Source organism: Myxocyprinus asiaticus, chromosome 43 (assembly GCF_019703515.2).
Source record: "Myxocyprinus asiaticus isolate MX2 ecotype Aquarium Trade chromosome 43, UBuf_Myxa_2, whole genome shotgun sequence".
In the NCBI taxonomy this organism is placed as follows: Eukaryota; Metazoa; Chordata; class Actinopteri; order Cypriniformes; family Catostomidae; genus Myxocyprinus; species Myxocyprinus asiaticus.
Window position 1 is genome coordinate 17,556,606 of NC_059386.1, and position 17,239 is coordinate 17,573,844.

At 37.7% G+C, this 17,239-nt stretch overlaps 1 protein-coding gene across 4 annotated transcripts in view; it reads right to left on the reverse strand.

The window, feature by feature from the left end:
* LOC127433199 (cell adhesion molecule 2-like) overlaps nt 1-17,239 on the reverse strand; it is a 648,459-nt gene that overhangs the window by 82,152 nt on the left and 549,068 nt on the right. For all 4 annotated transcript variants that reach the window (XM_051684922.1, XM_051684923.1, XM_051684921.1 and 1 more), the window contains one exon: nt 15,467-15,616. In XM_051684922.1, coding sequence (XP_051540882.1) covers nt 15,467-15,616 — 150 coding nt within the window. The remainder of the gene's footprint in view (nt 1-15,466; nt 15,617-17,239) is intronic.

Genomic DNA, 17,239 nt, shown 5'->3' on the forward strand with positions numbered 1-17,239 from the left:
ACTTACTGTAAAGTATTACGGACATCATTTTTTCTCTGCTAGTTTGCATGTCAGAGCAGTGTCCTCACGGTCAGTATGAGTGCTTTAACATACTAAACTGTGGTGCTCATAAGAGACTAGAGTGAGTATGGCCTGGACACCCCCACCCCACTCCAACCAACAAAACAAATAAACAAATGCACTTTCCTGTGCTTAGAGCAGAAAGCAGCTGTATCCCTGTAATTGCTCAAAAACAGTAGGTCGACGCCCCTATGATTGTCTCAACACACGTCATACTCTACCAGGGGATCAGGCTTGACTGGGGCCGTCTCTGTTATTACTGAATATAATTGACAGGGGGTAGAACAGCCTCCTTTCCCTTTGTGTGTTGAAGCCTATGACTGTCACTTTTCATGAATAGGGCTTTATTGTCAAATCTCTTCTGTTGTACGCTCTTCATCAGCACCATTCCCCAGTCACCAACTGTGGAATCCCAGACTTACACTTTTTAACTTAGCTGACAGACATTAAATGCTGCAGTATTTCGCTCTGTTCTTTCAGAATGTGACTCAGAGGGAAGAGCGATATGATGACATTCGGGGCCTCGGGGTATCTTACAAGTGACTAGAGAGAGTCTAACTTCACAGCATATCTGAACAAAGCCAAAAGAGATTTTCATACCTCTGTTATCACAGTACATCATCTGCCACCTGAAATACTCTCTCTCTCTCTCTCTCTGTCTCTCAACACACACACACACACACACACACACTTACAAAGAAAAACATTATAAATTCCATCACCTGGCTACAGTCCCTATTTCACACACTATAACATTTGGATGTCACGAAAGTGCGTATCTCATTTTCACTCTCTTTTTGCTAGGGTAATGGAAAAGACCGGAAAACTTTTCATTATCTTCCTCTGTGTGTCAGGCACGGCATACACACAATCTTATGGTCTCTTCTTCAGCACTGGTAATTGACATTCAGGCAAAACATAGGAAAAAGATTTTCTTTTTGTAGTTGCTTTTCCTGAACAATATGCCTGCAAAGTTATGCTTGCGTCTAATTTTTATGTTTTTTTGTTTTGCGCACCCTCAACTCAATATTTGCAAGTTCACTGATCCCAAGAGACTCAATCAGTGAGAGAAAACACTAAACAGCTCAGAAGATGTTTTACTCTAAGGCTATTTAAGGAAAATGAATATTTACTCACACACAAGTCTTTCACAAAACTCATGTGCTGTTGTTGTTTATGTGTACGCACAAAAAGGAACATTTTAAGCTCTATTCCTTACAATGAGAGTTCATGGTGACACGATGATCTGTAAAGCTCCAAAAAGGACAAAAAGCACCACAAAAGTAGTCAATACGACTTGTGTGCTATTTTCCAAGTCATCTGAAATCATACAATAGCTTTGCATGACAAACAGACCACAATTCAAGTTGTTATTCAAATTACTCTGATAATCTTTCTCCCCTCTGTAATATAAGCTTATGCTTGGCTCTGGCTCTATGTGTTGGAATGACCAGAACAATCAATCTACCCCTAAATGGAGATGACCACATTTCAATTAAACTAAAAACATCTATGGAAAGACTCGGGCAAATAGCTGTTACTCATTTCAAACACAGGCACACCACCATAATAAAACTCACTTGCATAAATTCCCTGAGCTGTTTATTCAGACAGTTATGGGCCACGATGATTCATAAGAGTTTACATTAAACTAATACAATGCAAGCTGGCTTATTATCTGATACATTTTAAGGTGGGCATGCCAAACATGGAGATGGTTTTGTTTCTTCATGGTAAACAGATAAAGGTGGGAGAGGGTGGGTGAGGTGGATAAACTCTTTTTTTTATAGTGCCAAAGCCATACAGCAAAACTATGTTTTATATGACTCACTGTTCACTGATGGGAACAAATGTAAATGTAGTTTCCTCTTAGGAACTAAAACAGTCCAATGGAGTTCTCACTGTGAGCTGGAGAATATACACAGATGAGCCAAAACATTATGACCATTTGCCTAATATGCTGTTGGTCCTCTGCGTGCCGCCAAAACAGCGCCAACCTGCCGAGGCATGGATTCTACAAGACCCCTGAATGTGTCCTGTGGTTTCTGGCACCAAGAAATTAGCAGCAGATCCTTCAAGTCCTGGAAGTTGCGAGGTGGAGCTGCCATGGATCGGACTTGATGCTCAAGCACATGCCACAGATGCTCAACCAGATTGAGATCTGGGGAATTTGGAGGCCAGGGCAACACCTTGAATTCTTCATCATGTTCCTCAAACCATTCCTGAACAATGTGTGCAGTGTGTCAGCGCACATTATCCTGCTGAAAGAGGCCACTGCCATCAGGGAATACCATTGCCATGAAGGGGTGTACCTGGTCTGCAACGATGTTTAGGTAGGTGGCACGTGTCAAATTGACGTCCACATGAATGGCCGGACCCAGGGTTTCCCAGCAGAACGTTGCCCAGAGCATCAAACTCCCTCCACCAGCTTGTCGTCTTCTTACAGTGCATCCTGGTGCCATCACTTCCCCAGTTAAATGGCACACACGTACACGGCCGTCCACATGATGTAAAATATAATGGGACTCATTGGACCAGGCGACCTTCTTCCACTGCTCCAAGGTCCAGTTCCGATGCTCGCATGCCCATTGTAGGCGCTTTCGACGGTGGAGAGGAGTCATCATTGGCACTCTGACCAGTCTGCGGCTACGCAGCCCCATATGCAGCAAGATGCGATGCACTGTGTGTTGTGACACATTCCTCCAGTAACCATAATTACAATTTTCTGTGACTTTTGCCACAGTAGATCTACTGTCAGTTTGGACCAGACGGGATAGTCTTTGTTGCCCACGCGCATCGATGAGCCTTGGGCGGCCAACACCCTGTCACCGGTTTGTGGTAGGTCCCTCCTCGGACCACTGCTGACAGATAGCACCCCACAATCCTTGCTGTTTCAGAGATGTTCTGACCCAGTTGTCTGGCCATAACAATTTGGCCCTTGTCAAAGTCACTCAGGTCTTTACTCCTGCCCGTTTCTCCTGCATTCAACATGTTAACTATGAGAACTGATTGTTCACTTACCATCTAATCTACCTAGACCTTGAAGTGTGGCTTTGTTAGGAGATGATCAACGTTATTTGCTTCACCTGTGAGTGGTCATAATGTTTTGGCTCATCAGTGTATATAAACACTACTAATCAAAAGTTTGAACACACGTACTCATGCTTCATTATTACTATTTCCCACATTATTTGTGTTTACATACAGTATACTGTATAGTCAGTAAATTTATTTAGTCAATAAATTTAGTCATGTCAAAATGTATTATATTGAACTTTAAGCATTATCCACAAATGTTTTCCACAGGCCACTATCTTAACTTGGGGGAATTTAAGAGCACTGAAATGGCTTCGGAGATATTAGAATATGGAACGGCTAACGGCTAATTTGGCATATAGTGACAGTGATATTGGCTTCCACCTCAGTAAAGGTGTTTCGCTATAAGTAAGCCAATTGTAAGTTGGTTTTTCAGAAAAGTAGTATCAAAACATTGCTCTGTTTGTCCGAGCATCCCAACCAACCCAACAGAGCAACATTGCCTCAAACAATGGTGTGGCTTTCGGGTTGGGACAATATATATTTGGCTGACCAATGGCAGATGGGGGGAAACCCATTTGTCATTATTTTTGCAATTCTGTTTGATGACACTAGTGTTGCAGAAGTCATACACTTTGGTTAAGAAGAAAGTGAAGATAAGAATAACAATGTAATGTTAATTAACCGAGCGATACAGAGAAAAAGAGCAAAAGCAAGAGAGTAACAGAAATGTTTTGACAAGAGTCTGGAGAATATGAGCCATTCAACTGATTGGAACTGATTTAAATCACAACCCCAAAGTCTAGACTCTGAGATGTCAAAGCAAAGCCATTCATTTAAGCTCATCGTATCCTGTCAATTCAGCGGACCTTAGTTAGAGCAGATGTCATATTTAATTTGACACAAATGAAAATAGACTTTTTATTTGTTAAAAAATTCCGTTAGGGTTAGTATTATGTTTTCCGTTATATTTTTTCTGAATTCCGTATTCAATAGTTTAATTCAATTTTATCATCAAAAGGGTGTCTAAAAATTATTTCCTTAAATATTTAATAAAATGAAAACAGAACAGTTAATTTTCAACATAAATTGCATTATTTTAATCAAATAGGACTTCACGGACACGTGCAAGCGACTGTCTTTGCAAGTATGTAAGACACCAAGTACACATCAAGTGCACCATTTAGGACAGGGCAACAGACTGCCGTCACAGACGAACTACTGAATTTTTAACAATGGAAGTCAGTTTAGTGTGACAGGAAACAGAATCCATACAGCAACTGTTGCTGAATCAGTTGAAATAATGTATGCTCCAAACTCTTCCAAACAATCCTCTCCCCTCATCACTTTACTTCATTACTGACAACACCAATGAGTAACACTGGGTGATGATGACTTAATAAGTAGGCAGATACTGTTGTCTGAATGTGTTTATGTATGGGAAAGTATTTCTGAACTGAGATGTGTGCTAGTTTAGGCTCCGGTAATTGAGGAACTGGTTGTGACAGCTTGGCACACACTGGAAGAAAATAATGAATTCCAAATATTCCTCTCTCTGTTTGCCTGAGTCTGTCTCACAGTGATACGGTGAGCTGACGGGTCACTTCTTTAATAAGCTACCTGTGACTCAGGCTTGTGTAACAAGACGTTCCTATCAATCATTTTCAGGCCTTAAAGTGTATTGTCTTCTTGGTGAATAAGAGAGAAGCAAGGTTTTTATGCCCCTCGTTTAAGGAATAACTTTTCCCACTCTCAAGCTCTGAGGTCAACAATGTGCACTCACAATATTGTAATTTTTATAAACCAGAATTGTACTTCAAAGTCTCAAAGGGGCCATATTCAACACGTTTTATTTTATATTTGTCCCTGAAGTCCACTTACAGTATCAGCTAAGGTTTATTGAACCAAAAACTATCATTTAGTTTGACATGAGCATTTCTCATCCTCTTTTTGATCCTTGGAATTAAACATAGTGTGTTTTCTTCTGTACCTTTGAAGTCAACATGAAACAGCATTCACAATCCATTTTACTTCTGTGATGTGACATATTTCTTAGTGAAACTAGATATTTAATGAATAAAAAAAAAAAAAACCCTGTAGAGCAGAACTTTATTTTATCTACTGGGAATTGTGAAAAATGGGTGTTCAATATCAGAATCAATCTAGGTGGTTGGAGGAGAGGAAAAAAAGAAGGCTTGGTGATGTCAGCCAAAATGGAAAGTCGTTTCAGAGGCAGAGCAAGTTGTAACATTTCAATGTAAGAAGATAAAAAAAAATAAAAAAAAATCTTTGGAATAATGTGCATCGATTAATCAATTACAATAAGACCAGAATCATGTATTAAAAAAGTAAATAGGGTCACTTTTGATTTTACGTTGATTATACAGTATGTAAATGACCTCAGTTATGAATGGCTAACCTCTTCGGTTGAAGTTTCTGAACACTGAATACGATCTGACAGTAGCGGTTCTAGCTTGTATGGCAACCTGGGCGAAAGCCGCTTCAACATGCCCCCAAAGTTGTTGACCGGGGGGTAGGGGGGTGCTGCCCCCTTGTACCTTGTGCCGCCCCCCCCACAAGGTGCCGCCCTGGGCAACTGCCCATGTCGCCCTTGCTTAAATCCGCCACTGAGATCTGATATGAAAATGTGGATAGACATAATGGTTCTGATTGCACAACCATGAAGATTTCTGTACGACATCATCATTTTTAATGATACATCACATTTAAATCAAAGTCTTTTAAATCACTTACTGCTATGTCAAAGAATAATCAAATAATATCACTCTTCGCTTTCAACACATCACATTTAGATGCTAAAAGCTTGGGGCGATCATCGTGTTGCTGTTATCACTAGGCTACACCAGTTCATCCCAGCATAAAATGAGGGAGCCACTTTTCTCCCATCGATCTGTTTGTCCAGCTGTGAAGAATAACTGCAACAAACACCTAAAACGCACCAACAGGAGAGGAATCGCTCCTATACCAGCAGCCCAATCACATACACAAACTCAGACACTGGATAGGTAAGGAGAGGTGAGTCCATTAGTAAAACACGAGTCCTGTAGGCCAATATATACATTTCTGAACCTTTTCAAGGCAATTGTTCAGGGTAGTCATGCACCTATTTCTTTAAATTTTAGGGGTGCACCAGTGGCAGTCCTGGTACTTTTAGTGGCCAAGGCGAGATGTAATGTAGGTGTGGGAATTATATACAGTATATACATACATATATCTATATAATATATTCAGATTTTCAATATATATATATATATATATATATATATATATATATATATATATATATATATATATATATATATATATATATTTCTTTTTTTAATTTTTTTATTTTTTTGCAGTGTTATAACTTCTTTTGTGCTCCAAGGGAGGAAAAAAGTCTTACTAGTTTCTAACAAAATGAGGGTGGGTAGAATATATTTTTTTTTTGTTTAGTTTCAACAAAAAGATTTGCAGAAGGTACTACTCGATTAGACTGACCAAATTTAAACGTGCAGATAAGTAATTTCTGCCAGAGAGTTTTAGACAAATACCTACAATAATCATGCAACAACTAACTTTATTTACATTTTTTTTTTTTTTTTTGGAAGTTTAATTGAAAATCCACTTCTAAGGGACAATGCGTCCCCTCTGTTTGAATGGTCATGATGCTTCTGTAGCGGTTGATGAGAAGGACAAGGTGGATAAGATTCACATTTAAATAAGAGCAGACACACTCTCATGGGTCATAGGAATTCTGTGCATTATTTCTGCGTAATATGCCATAACAGTTATTCTAAATGAGCTAATTTGTTGGTCTGGTGAGCACACAAATCCGTTAAGGTGTAATTCACGAGTGGTCAGACTGCACGGACTCAAATGTGAGGAGAGCAGGAGGAATTGTGGGTATCGACGTGCTTTCAGCGCAAAGAAATATTGAGCAGCGGAAAACTGCAGGAGCCCTTGAGAGAACTATAAAGAGCTGCACTCTCCGTGAGCTGTTAAACGTCAAATTAAACAGTCAATCAATTTCAGGGTATATAACAGAGGAGAAAAGTGAGAGACATAGAGCAAGGATGGTGGTATGCAATGACATGAGTCAGGCTGAAAATAAATGGGGTCTCGGCTCATAATAAACCCATATTTGTAATAAACAGATGCTGTAGAGCCATAAAATTGTCTTTTTAAATAGAAAGGGATTTGGCTGATGACGCACCATTACACACAGTGTTAACGCCTGACAAGGCCAGGAAGGGCCAGATAGATAGATTAATAGAAAGATGGCACACTTGCTCTCCATACACACTTTCATACTCTCAATTTCTACAGGTCTCTTTTAGTGAAATGGAAACTGAAGGTATTTCATACTGATAGAAAGGCTAATTTTATTCATAGGGCCCTCCCAAAAAAAACAAACAAACAAACAAAAAAAAAAGATACGAAAGAGAGAGAGCAAGAGAGTAATTGAGATGGGGAGAGAGCTGGGACGAGAAGAAAGCCAGACAAAATACTGTATATGAAAAGATGCATTGAGATTCAGATTCGTAATGCCAAATCCCTTGAAAACCTGTCAAGAATATGTCCAGGCCACATTTCACCTAAAAAAATCAAATTAAAAAATACATTAAATAGCATTTTTTTTGCATTGTGACATTTTTTTGACATTTCACGACAATCAAGCACAGATTCTCCCCAATTTTCAAAATCATAATGCAAAAAATTATAATTTTTATTACTAAAATGTTAGAATGTTATAAATTAATACAACTTCAAACTTCAACACTATACAGCTAAATACTTACTAAAAATACCAGTATATGGTAGTTGATTTTACATGGTTTCTAGCTGATTCAAGCTAACTGTGTGGTTGATCAGCTGGATGATAGTTGGTCAACCTGGTTAGAGTTGGTAGACCTCCTAGACCTTTTTGAGCTGGTTAACTATATTTCAAAACACAGCTTGAACTTATTACTTTCTCCTCCTTAAATTGGTATGTTCTGTTTTTTCCAGCAAGGTGTGCAGTCATGCAACAAACAACTCAAGTGTAGCCATCTCATATCACATCTGTGCATTCAGTTGCAAACGAGGTTTGCCACAAAGAGCCACACACACTCCAATCAATTAAAAATTGGAGCAGAAAGACAAAGACAGAGCGAAGAGGGGATGGCAGGCATAATAAAGTGATTTAGCAATGTGAGAGTAATGGAGCACCTGTAGAAGCCGAGAGGAATTTTCCTACTCATTTTCTCTCTGCTGTGTCTGTTTGAGAGTGTGGCAAAAATCAGTGCTAAGGGATCGAATAAGGAGGAGGAGGGAGTGAAGGCTGTGGTCTCTACTCTAGTAATTACATTCCTTTCCAAGGGCACTGTGTCTTTCAACATCACTTTTGAGTCTTTGGTGGGAGAGGAGTGGAATGGCATACAACCTCACATGTGCAGAACAAACACATAATTGAGGTACTGCAGTGATTAGCATGAGTGTAATTCAGTGAGAATGCACATCTGCACCTGTGCATGTGCTCTAAGGGACTTCAATGGCAGATGATAAAAAAATAAAATAAATAGCAGCTGTAAATATTTCCTACAACCCCCCTTTGGCCAAGCACAAAATGTCTGCAATCTCCCTTTCTCCCTTGCCTCATTTTCACTTTCCTGTAGGCTGCAAAAACTATCAAAAACCTGTTAAAAACAGCACAATGGAGCACTTTTCCCACAATCACACTTACACACACTTCACATACTTGTCATCATGTGACATGAGGGAGGGACACGATTTTTTTGTAATTTACTCAACACCGACTACTTCTCTTTTGAACATGCCATGGAGAGCTAGGGTAGATGTCAGGAGTGAATAATAGCTTACATTTCTGTCTGTTCCTCAGATAATGCTATCGTACAGCCTCAGAAGACTTGGAATATACTACACAAGTTGAATGGACTACTTTTATGATACTTTAATGGTACTCTTTATTTTTTATGTTTGACAGCCATTGCTCATGTATTTACATTATTTGGAAAAAAAAAAAGTGGCCAGGATATTCTTCAAAAACTCAACTTTTCTTTTTATAATTTGCAGTTTTGGGTGATGGTGGCTATGTTCTAACATCAAACATTCTTAACAGCAAACATAGTTTATATCAAAAGTCGATAACATCAAACCTCACTGTTTCTTATCGCGTATTGTGAACAACCGTGTGACATGATGTCATGACGTTTGGTCACAAGATGCAATGAGAAGCAATAAGGCTTGTTACATAGCAGCCATATTTGATTAAAGCACATAATTAATTATTGATTTGAGAGTGAATTCTGACTTAAATTTCATTCTGTTCATCGTACAAAGGTTTTGTATGGCTTCAGAAGACTTGGAAAATAGTGCATGAGTTGTATAGATGACCTCTGTGGTTTAATGTTTTTTTTGTGTGTGTGTCCTTTTTCAAGCATGAAAGTCACTATTCACTGTCATTATGGCAAATAAACCCTGTGAAATAAAAATAAATCTTTTGTGTTCCACGGTAGAAATAAAGTCCTACAGGTTTAGAGCAACATTAGGGTGAGTAAATAGTCAAGTCACAGAATGTTTATTGGGTGAACTATCCCTTTAATATTCAGAATTAGGGGTTAGTTCAAATACTTAACCATATGAACAATTTCCTTTAATTTCTGAAACTGGTAAGGACCAACACTGAAACACAATGGACCAATGGTTGATCTATGCGGTGTAACAGGCAATTAAATTTGTGAGTAACTAAGTGATTGATGTTTTCTGTCAAGTCTGAGATCAGATAGACTGACAACTTGCGAGGATAAACTATTCAAGCAGCTCCCTGGTACAAACTGGAGCTTGCAGAGACATTTCCTCTATGTTCAGCTGGATTGCACCGAGCTCTAAATCAAATCAGACACCATCCCTGGCAGGCGGATTTCACAACCTCCCTTTATCGCTTCCTCTTCTTCGCTCTTGACGTGCTTCTTATTATGCTGTTTACCAAATGTGAAACTCTTCAGTTGGATCTGAAGCTCGCAGTGTTAATAATTAAACCATTGCTCTGGCATAAAGAGCGATCCGACTCGACACTTTAATGGTTGAGTGCCTCAGTCTATACACACCTGCAAAACTTACTGCAGTCAACACAGCACATCCAGACAACCTTCCTCTCTCACAAACACAGAAAAACACATATGAATGTCTTAGCAGGTGCTGCTTGACCAATCACAAGTTGCTCCCATTGAATTTGCTTTAGGAGGATGTAATTGCGGGAAATGCTGTGCGAGCACAGCATGAGAGCAGATCTGCCTGAAATTAACTTTCGACCGGTTTAGAAAACAGGCAGGCGAGTGGTGAGCCAAGGTGGGTTAAATTACAGAGCCGTGGAACATGCTGTTATATTATGTATGACACAAAATATTCAAGCGTTTAATAATTATAACAATGTGACAAGGAGGAGGGCGTGGCCAGGCCGTGATGGTACACGGCTGGCGCTGAATCAGCTGATCAACAGGAGAGCGAGATAAAGGGGAGCCGGAGGCGCCAGTTCGAGAGAGAGACACACGTGGCCGCACTGCATGTGTGTCTGTGTGTCCTTATGTTTTATGTTGTTTTAAGTTCATTTATATCATTAAAAGTTACGTTTACTATTCAGCCGGTTCCTGCCTCCTCCTTGCCCATCCTTTAACTGTTACAAACAACTAATTAAAAAAACACATATGATCATACCTATTAGCCTGCTTTATGGTTTCCATCCTCAAGCCTGATGCTAAACTGTCCCAAAGAGCTCATGCATTCATATGTTTAACTTTTGCATCTTGTAAGATTACTACTTTGACATTAAGCTGACACTCCTTTTAAAAGTTACTGATAGTACATTTATAACAGAGACAATACGCTTGGAGTAAGTTGTGCTGAAGGTCACATTGATAATAGGATCAATGACATGGTGCTCAATTTGTTTGTCTGGATATATTAAGTTATTAAAATATGCATTAAAAATGCAATTCAAACAAAACAGTTACTTAAATACACCTCTTTTATTATGAACTTGCTTCCAACTACTAATTTGAAAATCATTTTGATACTTTTATCTTTTCAATTACTTTTCTTAAAGTAAAAAATGTAATGTGGTGTAACCGTCAAGAGACAGAAAAAAATAAAAAAAATAAAAAAAATAAATAAATGATTATTTCTCAAAAAAAATAAAAAAATTAAAAAAAATCAGAGAAACCAATATGATTTAAAATATTATTAACCAGCCTATAGGTTGTCGTTTTGTTGACATGTTACAAAAACAAACAAACAAACAAACAAACAAACAAATAAATAAATATGGATATAAATACAAAGACGTCCCCTTTAGACCCTTATTACTGAGTGAGAAGTCACATTTTGTTCAGGTCATATGGAGTAACACTGAGAAAACTTCTTGATATTCTTGACTGATTTTTTTATTATATATTTTTTATTTTGTAGGTAAAAAAAAAAAAAAAAACATTTGAAAAATATGTTTGAAAACTTTTATGAAATTAATGATTAATTTGTGATTGTTCTCATGTATTCAAGGTTCAATTAAATTATTTTAATAAATTGTTACTTAACCCTCCTATTGCGTTCATAATCTGCATTCACCTTTAGCATTTGTGGGTCAATTTTGACTCAAAAAAAGTTATTAATTAATATCCCATTTTTTAAAATAATATAATCTAGACATTATTTGACATTTCAAAATATACATTAACTACAGCAAAGCCGTGTGATACATGTGATTACATGTTTTTTTAATCAACATTTCTGTGAAATTTTATCTAAATATAACATAATATACAATTTATATTAACATAATTTATAATGTGAGAATTACTAGTAATTTGAGCCATTTTTCCTATTACTCATAACCGCTCAATATAACTTGGTAGTCAAAAATTATGAAACCAACATATGCTTTTTCAACTAAACTTCATCAAAACAACTGTAAAATTCAAGTATACAACATTAATACTTCTATACTACATTTTTCAGCAAAATCTGTTTATCTGTTTAAAATCTATTTACTTGCATGAACTGCCAAATGTTGATGCGTGTGTATGCTGTAAGCTGGTTCGGCATCACATGGCTGCAGAGTAAAATGTGGACAATTTCCTCTTTCAAGCCCTATTTAGACTGATGTGTGCATAAACCTTTGCTCTCGCCACACCCCCTTTAGACAGTAGTACATTTTATTTTGTTTATTTGTTACGTCTGTTACATCTGTTATGTCTGTTTTGTACAAAATGTACAAGGAATGTGTGTGTTTTGTGCGACTGTATGTGTATGTGTGTGTGTGCATGTTTGCATACAAGATGCAGTCCCAGTGAGACAAAAAAGTGTTTTTTCCCCCATTCTAATGGTTGATGTGAACATTAACTGAAGCTCCAGACCCGTATCTGTATGATTTTATGCACTGCACTGCTGCCACACGATTGGCTGATTAGATAATCACATGGATGATTGTTGGTGCCAGAGAGGCTGGTTTGAGTATTTCTGTAACTGCTGATCTCCTGGGATTTTCACACACAGCAGTCTCAAGAATTGACTCTGATGCCAAAAAAATAAAAAAAATAAAATAAAATAACATCCAGTGAACGGCAGTTCTGTGGACAGAAACACCTTGTTGATGAGAGAGGTCAACAGGGAATGGCCAGACTGGTTCGAACTGACAAAGTCTGTGGTAACTCAGATAATCGCTCTGTACAATTGTGGTGAGAAGAATAGAATCTCAAAATGCTATTTTTGACCTACATAAAATTAGGCTGGTGGTTTTAATGTTGTGGCTGATTGGTGTATGTATATATATATATATATATATATATATATATATATATATATATATATATATATATATATATATATATATTGTTATGTCGCAAGATGTATTCAATGTATTGTAACATATCTGAAATTGTATCTGTTATGGTAGTGTATTTTGGGTAGGGAATGTCTAGTTTTGCATGTCTGCTTTTCACCTGGCTTTTCCTCTCTCTCTCTCTCTCTCTCTCTCTCTCTCTCTCTCTCTCTCTCTCTCTCTCTCTCTCTCTCTCTCTCTCTCTCTCACTCTAATCACTACCAGGTGAGAGCACTAACGAAGAGATCTCCTGATTGGTCTGGCTGTGAGCTGCTGGAGGATAAAAGCTGCTCGAAAGCTTCATTCCCTGTCTCCCCTTTCCTGGCTTAGATGTGTTATACTCTATTGGGAGTTTGTTGTATAGCAATTGAGATTGCATTTGTGCCTAGTGAGTGAGCTATTGTTAAAAGGTGTTAGAAGGTATTATCCTAAGTCGAGTGTTCCTTGGACGGATTACTTTGAGAGCATTTGTAGTGAGTTGGGTGCCATTTTGTTTAATATCCGTTTTCTCTTGTTTCTGGGCAGAGAGGGAGTTAGGGTATGTTTATGTTGTTTATTTAAATGTTCTTTTCTAGGTAAGACAGTTGACTCCCCCTTTAGGAATTTGTTAATTTATTTATTTTTATTTTTTGTTACTTGGTCTTTGCCCCCTCCTGAAGCCTTTCACCTCCATTCTCGTTTCATCAAATAAATACCTTGTTTTGCATTCCAAAATCTTGACAAATTTCTGAGTGCTGGGATGGGAGAGGGGAACTTTTCTTTTTTTTTTTTTAGGTAAAAAAATGCTATACATGTTTCTCAAAAATGTATGAATCCCACATGGACAAAAACATATTTGTATGAATTTGACATGTTTTAAACTACATTATCAAAAGATTTCTCATTTGTATCACCTCGGATACCCTTATTTTTCAATGACTCAACAGCTCATGGAACACATAGTTTAAACCTCCAAACACTGTGCACAATCCCATCCTATAATCTTTCAGTTACCCTGATATTTAACCACTATCACCACTTTAACAATGTTAAATCATCTAGGACAAAATCAATCATCAATCAATCAAGTACATAAGGCCTACAACTTCAAGGCTTTTTAAACTTTCGAACAAGGCTATGTCAAGCCAACATCAAAGCCTTGAGAATCAATTTTTTTTTGTTTAGATTTCTTGTTGCTGATTGCTAGAAGTTCTAGCAACATAAAGCAGCTTTATGTACAGATGGAACCCAGTGCTGCCCTTGAAAGATGCCACACAGAAACAAAAATCAGCCATTCAAAGCTAATTGTTATTCTGATTCCATGTATTCTCCTTTGATCATGCAATACACGTTTGCTCAATGTGCAAGGATACACCAAGATAGGTCTTTGACACATGGATCTTTTAAAAACCAAAGGACATTTATTATCTCCATCTACAACAACCTGGGGCATTCTCAGATATTGAGCGCCACAATATCATAATAAAATCCAGTGTATATTGAATATGTCCCATGATTACTTCCACATGAAAAGCTCTGCTGACATAATGAATGGGGCATTTGCAGCGGCTTTGATAAAGCTCCTGCTCTGTATCGATCTGATCTGCAAACAGTAGATATCTTTAACGTTGCAGTCTTTGACTGGTGAGTCCTTTAAATGGCTCACCTTCCATTCCTCATTTATCAAATGTAATCTGTTAGTATTCCACAACATTAATCAATCCGCTGTCCCACTTTCTTGAGTACGTGTGTGCATGTATTCATGATTGTGCATGCAGGAATGCAAGAGAGCGAAAGAGATTGTCTAGTTGTTGATTTTGCATCAGCTCTTGATTAAAGGCGTACATTGGTAAAAGTGTGTCTTATAAAGCCTGCTCGGACCAATATTGATTCTCTCGAAATTTATAGGAAACCAATCATGCAACAGGTGAGCACAAATCCATTTTACAACACCCAGCCCAGTGTGGGATAAAATCCAGACCCTTGACTCAGTCAATGTGATACAGCTGTATACCTTTGTACATCCAAATGCAACTCCAAGGGAATTTATAGCAGTTCTTACTAGATCTTACTGAAATTGCAATCCCAAACCACCAAAAAGGTAATAAAAGGGCTGAGCACATTCCCTATGAACCTTAAAGTCAACATGAAATGGTATTTGCAACCCATTTTACCTCCGTAATATGACGTATTTAGAAGTGAAACAGGATGTTCAACGAGAAAAATGTTGGATAGGACTTGATTTAATCCTTTAAGAATTGATTGGATCATGAAAAGTGGCTGTTACATACTTGACTGGAATGAGGTAGTTTAATAAATAAGATGGACTGAAGACATCAGCCGAAAAAGAAAGTCCAAGAACATGTATTAAGTAGTTAAACAGGGTCAATTTTAATTTCATGTTGTCTTAAAAGTTCATCTGTTAAATATGAATTAGCATTCAGAGTACTCTAGCCCACTTAGTAACACACAAGATAGGGAGCCATGTGAGTTTCGTTGTTTTACTCGCGCACTCACCTTTCTTGTCCCCAAAGAAGAGAGTCTGCTGTGCCGGGTTTGACCACTGGAGGGAGGTGTTGTCATTGTGTTCCACACGACAGGTCAGGTTGGCTATCCCTCCTTCCGTCACGGTCATGTTATGGACAATGGGGAACTGACCTTGAGCTCCTGCATGACACAGACAGAAAGGGGTTGAGAGACAGCTTCGACCACAACAACATATGGAGCTGCATTCAACCTTCAGCCTTTGCTCTCAATATGCGTTCTGCTTCACGGAAGAAATGTTACAGTACAACGGAGAGGAAGAGTGCTATTCATGGATAACATGAGTGCAAAGTACAGAAGGTGATGAAAGTTACTTGTGTCATTCAAAACTAAACCATAACTGAGTCACATACACATGAGGAGAGCAGGCTACAGCTAAACTCTTGCTTTTAGACATGTACAGTAAGATCTCTGAAGATCCATGTCTACATTTTAAAAGGCAACTAGATGACAATAAGCAACTATTGTGGCAGATATAGAGTCCTTTTGGAAGTGGGTCACACTTTATTTTACAGTGTTCATGTTACTGTGTATTTATATAGGAAATTACTCAGTAATACTTATGAACTACATGTAATTACTGTGTAATTATTTTGTTGAGGTGTTTTTACTTACATATTTATTTATTGTTATTACTATAGTAAATAATAATAGTAACATGTAAAATGTGTAAAAAAGGCACTGCAATATAAAGTGTTACCTGGAAATGTTAAGTCCTCAAAGAGAAATTGGAATAATAAAAACAAAACATCCATATTAGTGCCGAAATCTTGTAGCAGAGTTTGTAAAGCTGATAAAATTTACCACAAAACAGAAAAAGGGATCTGCCACTAGCTTAAACCAAAAACAGTTTAAGGGGAGGAGATGGGCCACTCGTAGAAAAAATGAATTGAACAAATTGTAACTTTCAATATTGCATGTATGGAAGTGGAAATCCCGCCTTTCAGTTAAAGGAGCCAATATAATTTTTGGTAGAGGTAGTTTACTCTAGAAATGGACAAACAAGCAAACAAACAAACAAACAAAAAAACAAAAACAAAAACAAAAACATTGGTTTTTAGTGTGACTTTGGCTAAAAAAGGAAAATTAATTATACATTTGTTGCCAGTTTTTATTTCTGATTTGAAGTGTGTAATTGAAATGTATCTTCCAGCATTTTCGCAACCTGTTCTCATAGAATCACAGTACTATGCCTACATTTTTGCAAAATTATATTTACATGGCTCGCAGTATCGCAGCAGTTTCCAGGTGAAATGAACACCAGAGGTGTCACAACAACAATTACTTTTATTCCCTTTCACACAAATTACAAGTTAAACGGCAGATTATCAGTTACTCACACAATGCTATTTAATGACATCTAGTCACTTTTACTATAGTGCAAGACTTGGTATAAGTGCGGAACATTTTAACTAAGGCTGTTAAAAAATACAAAAACACACACAACTGATCATGTCTCCGGACCGTAATAAGGAAAATTCCAACCATAGGAGCAATTCAAGCTTGAAGTACCATCTGTTTTCTCCAGGGGGCAGTAAGTGAAACCCCAGCTGTATAGGCAACACACAGCTTATAGAGAACAAACCACACTCAGGCTTGCAGAATGCATTCTTGTGTTCAAAAAACAGCTTGATGGAGCGCAATTCCAAACACTTGGTTCTCAAGACGTGTTTTTCTAAGTTTTAAACTACATTTAACTTGACACAGCAACCTAAAAATTGTATGTTTATGACATGGCATAATCAA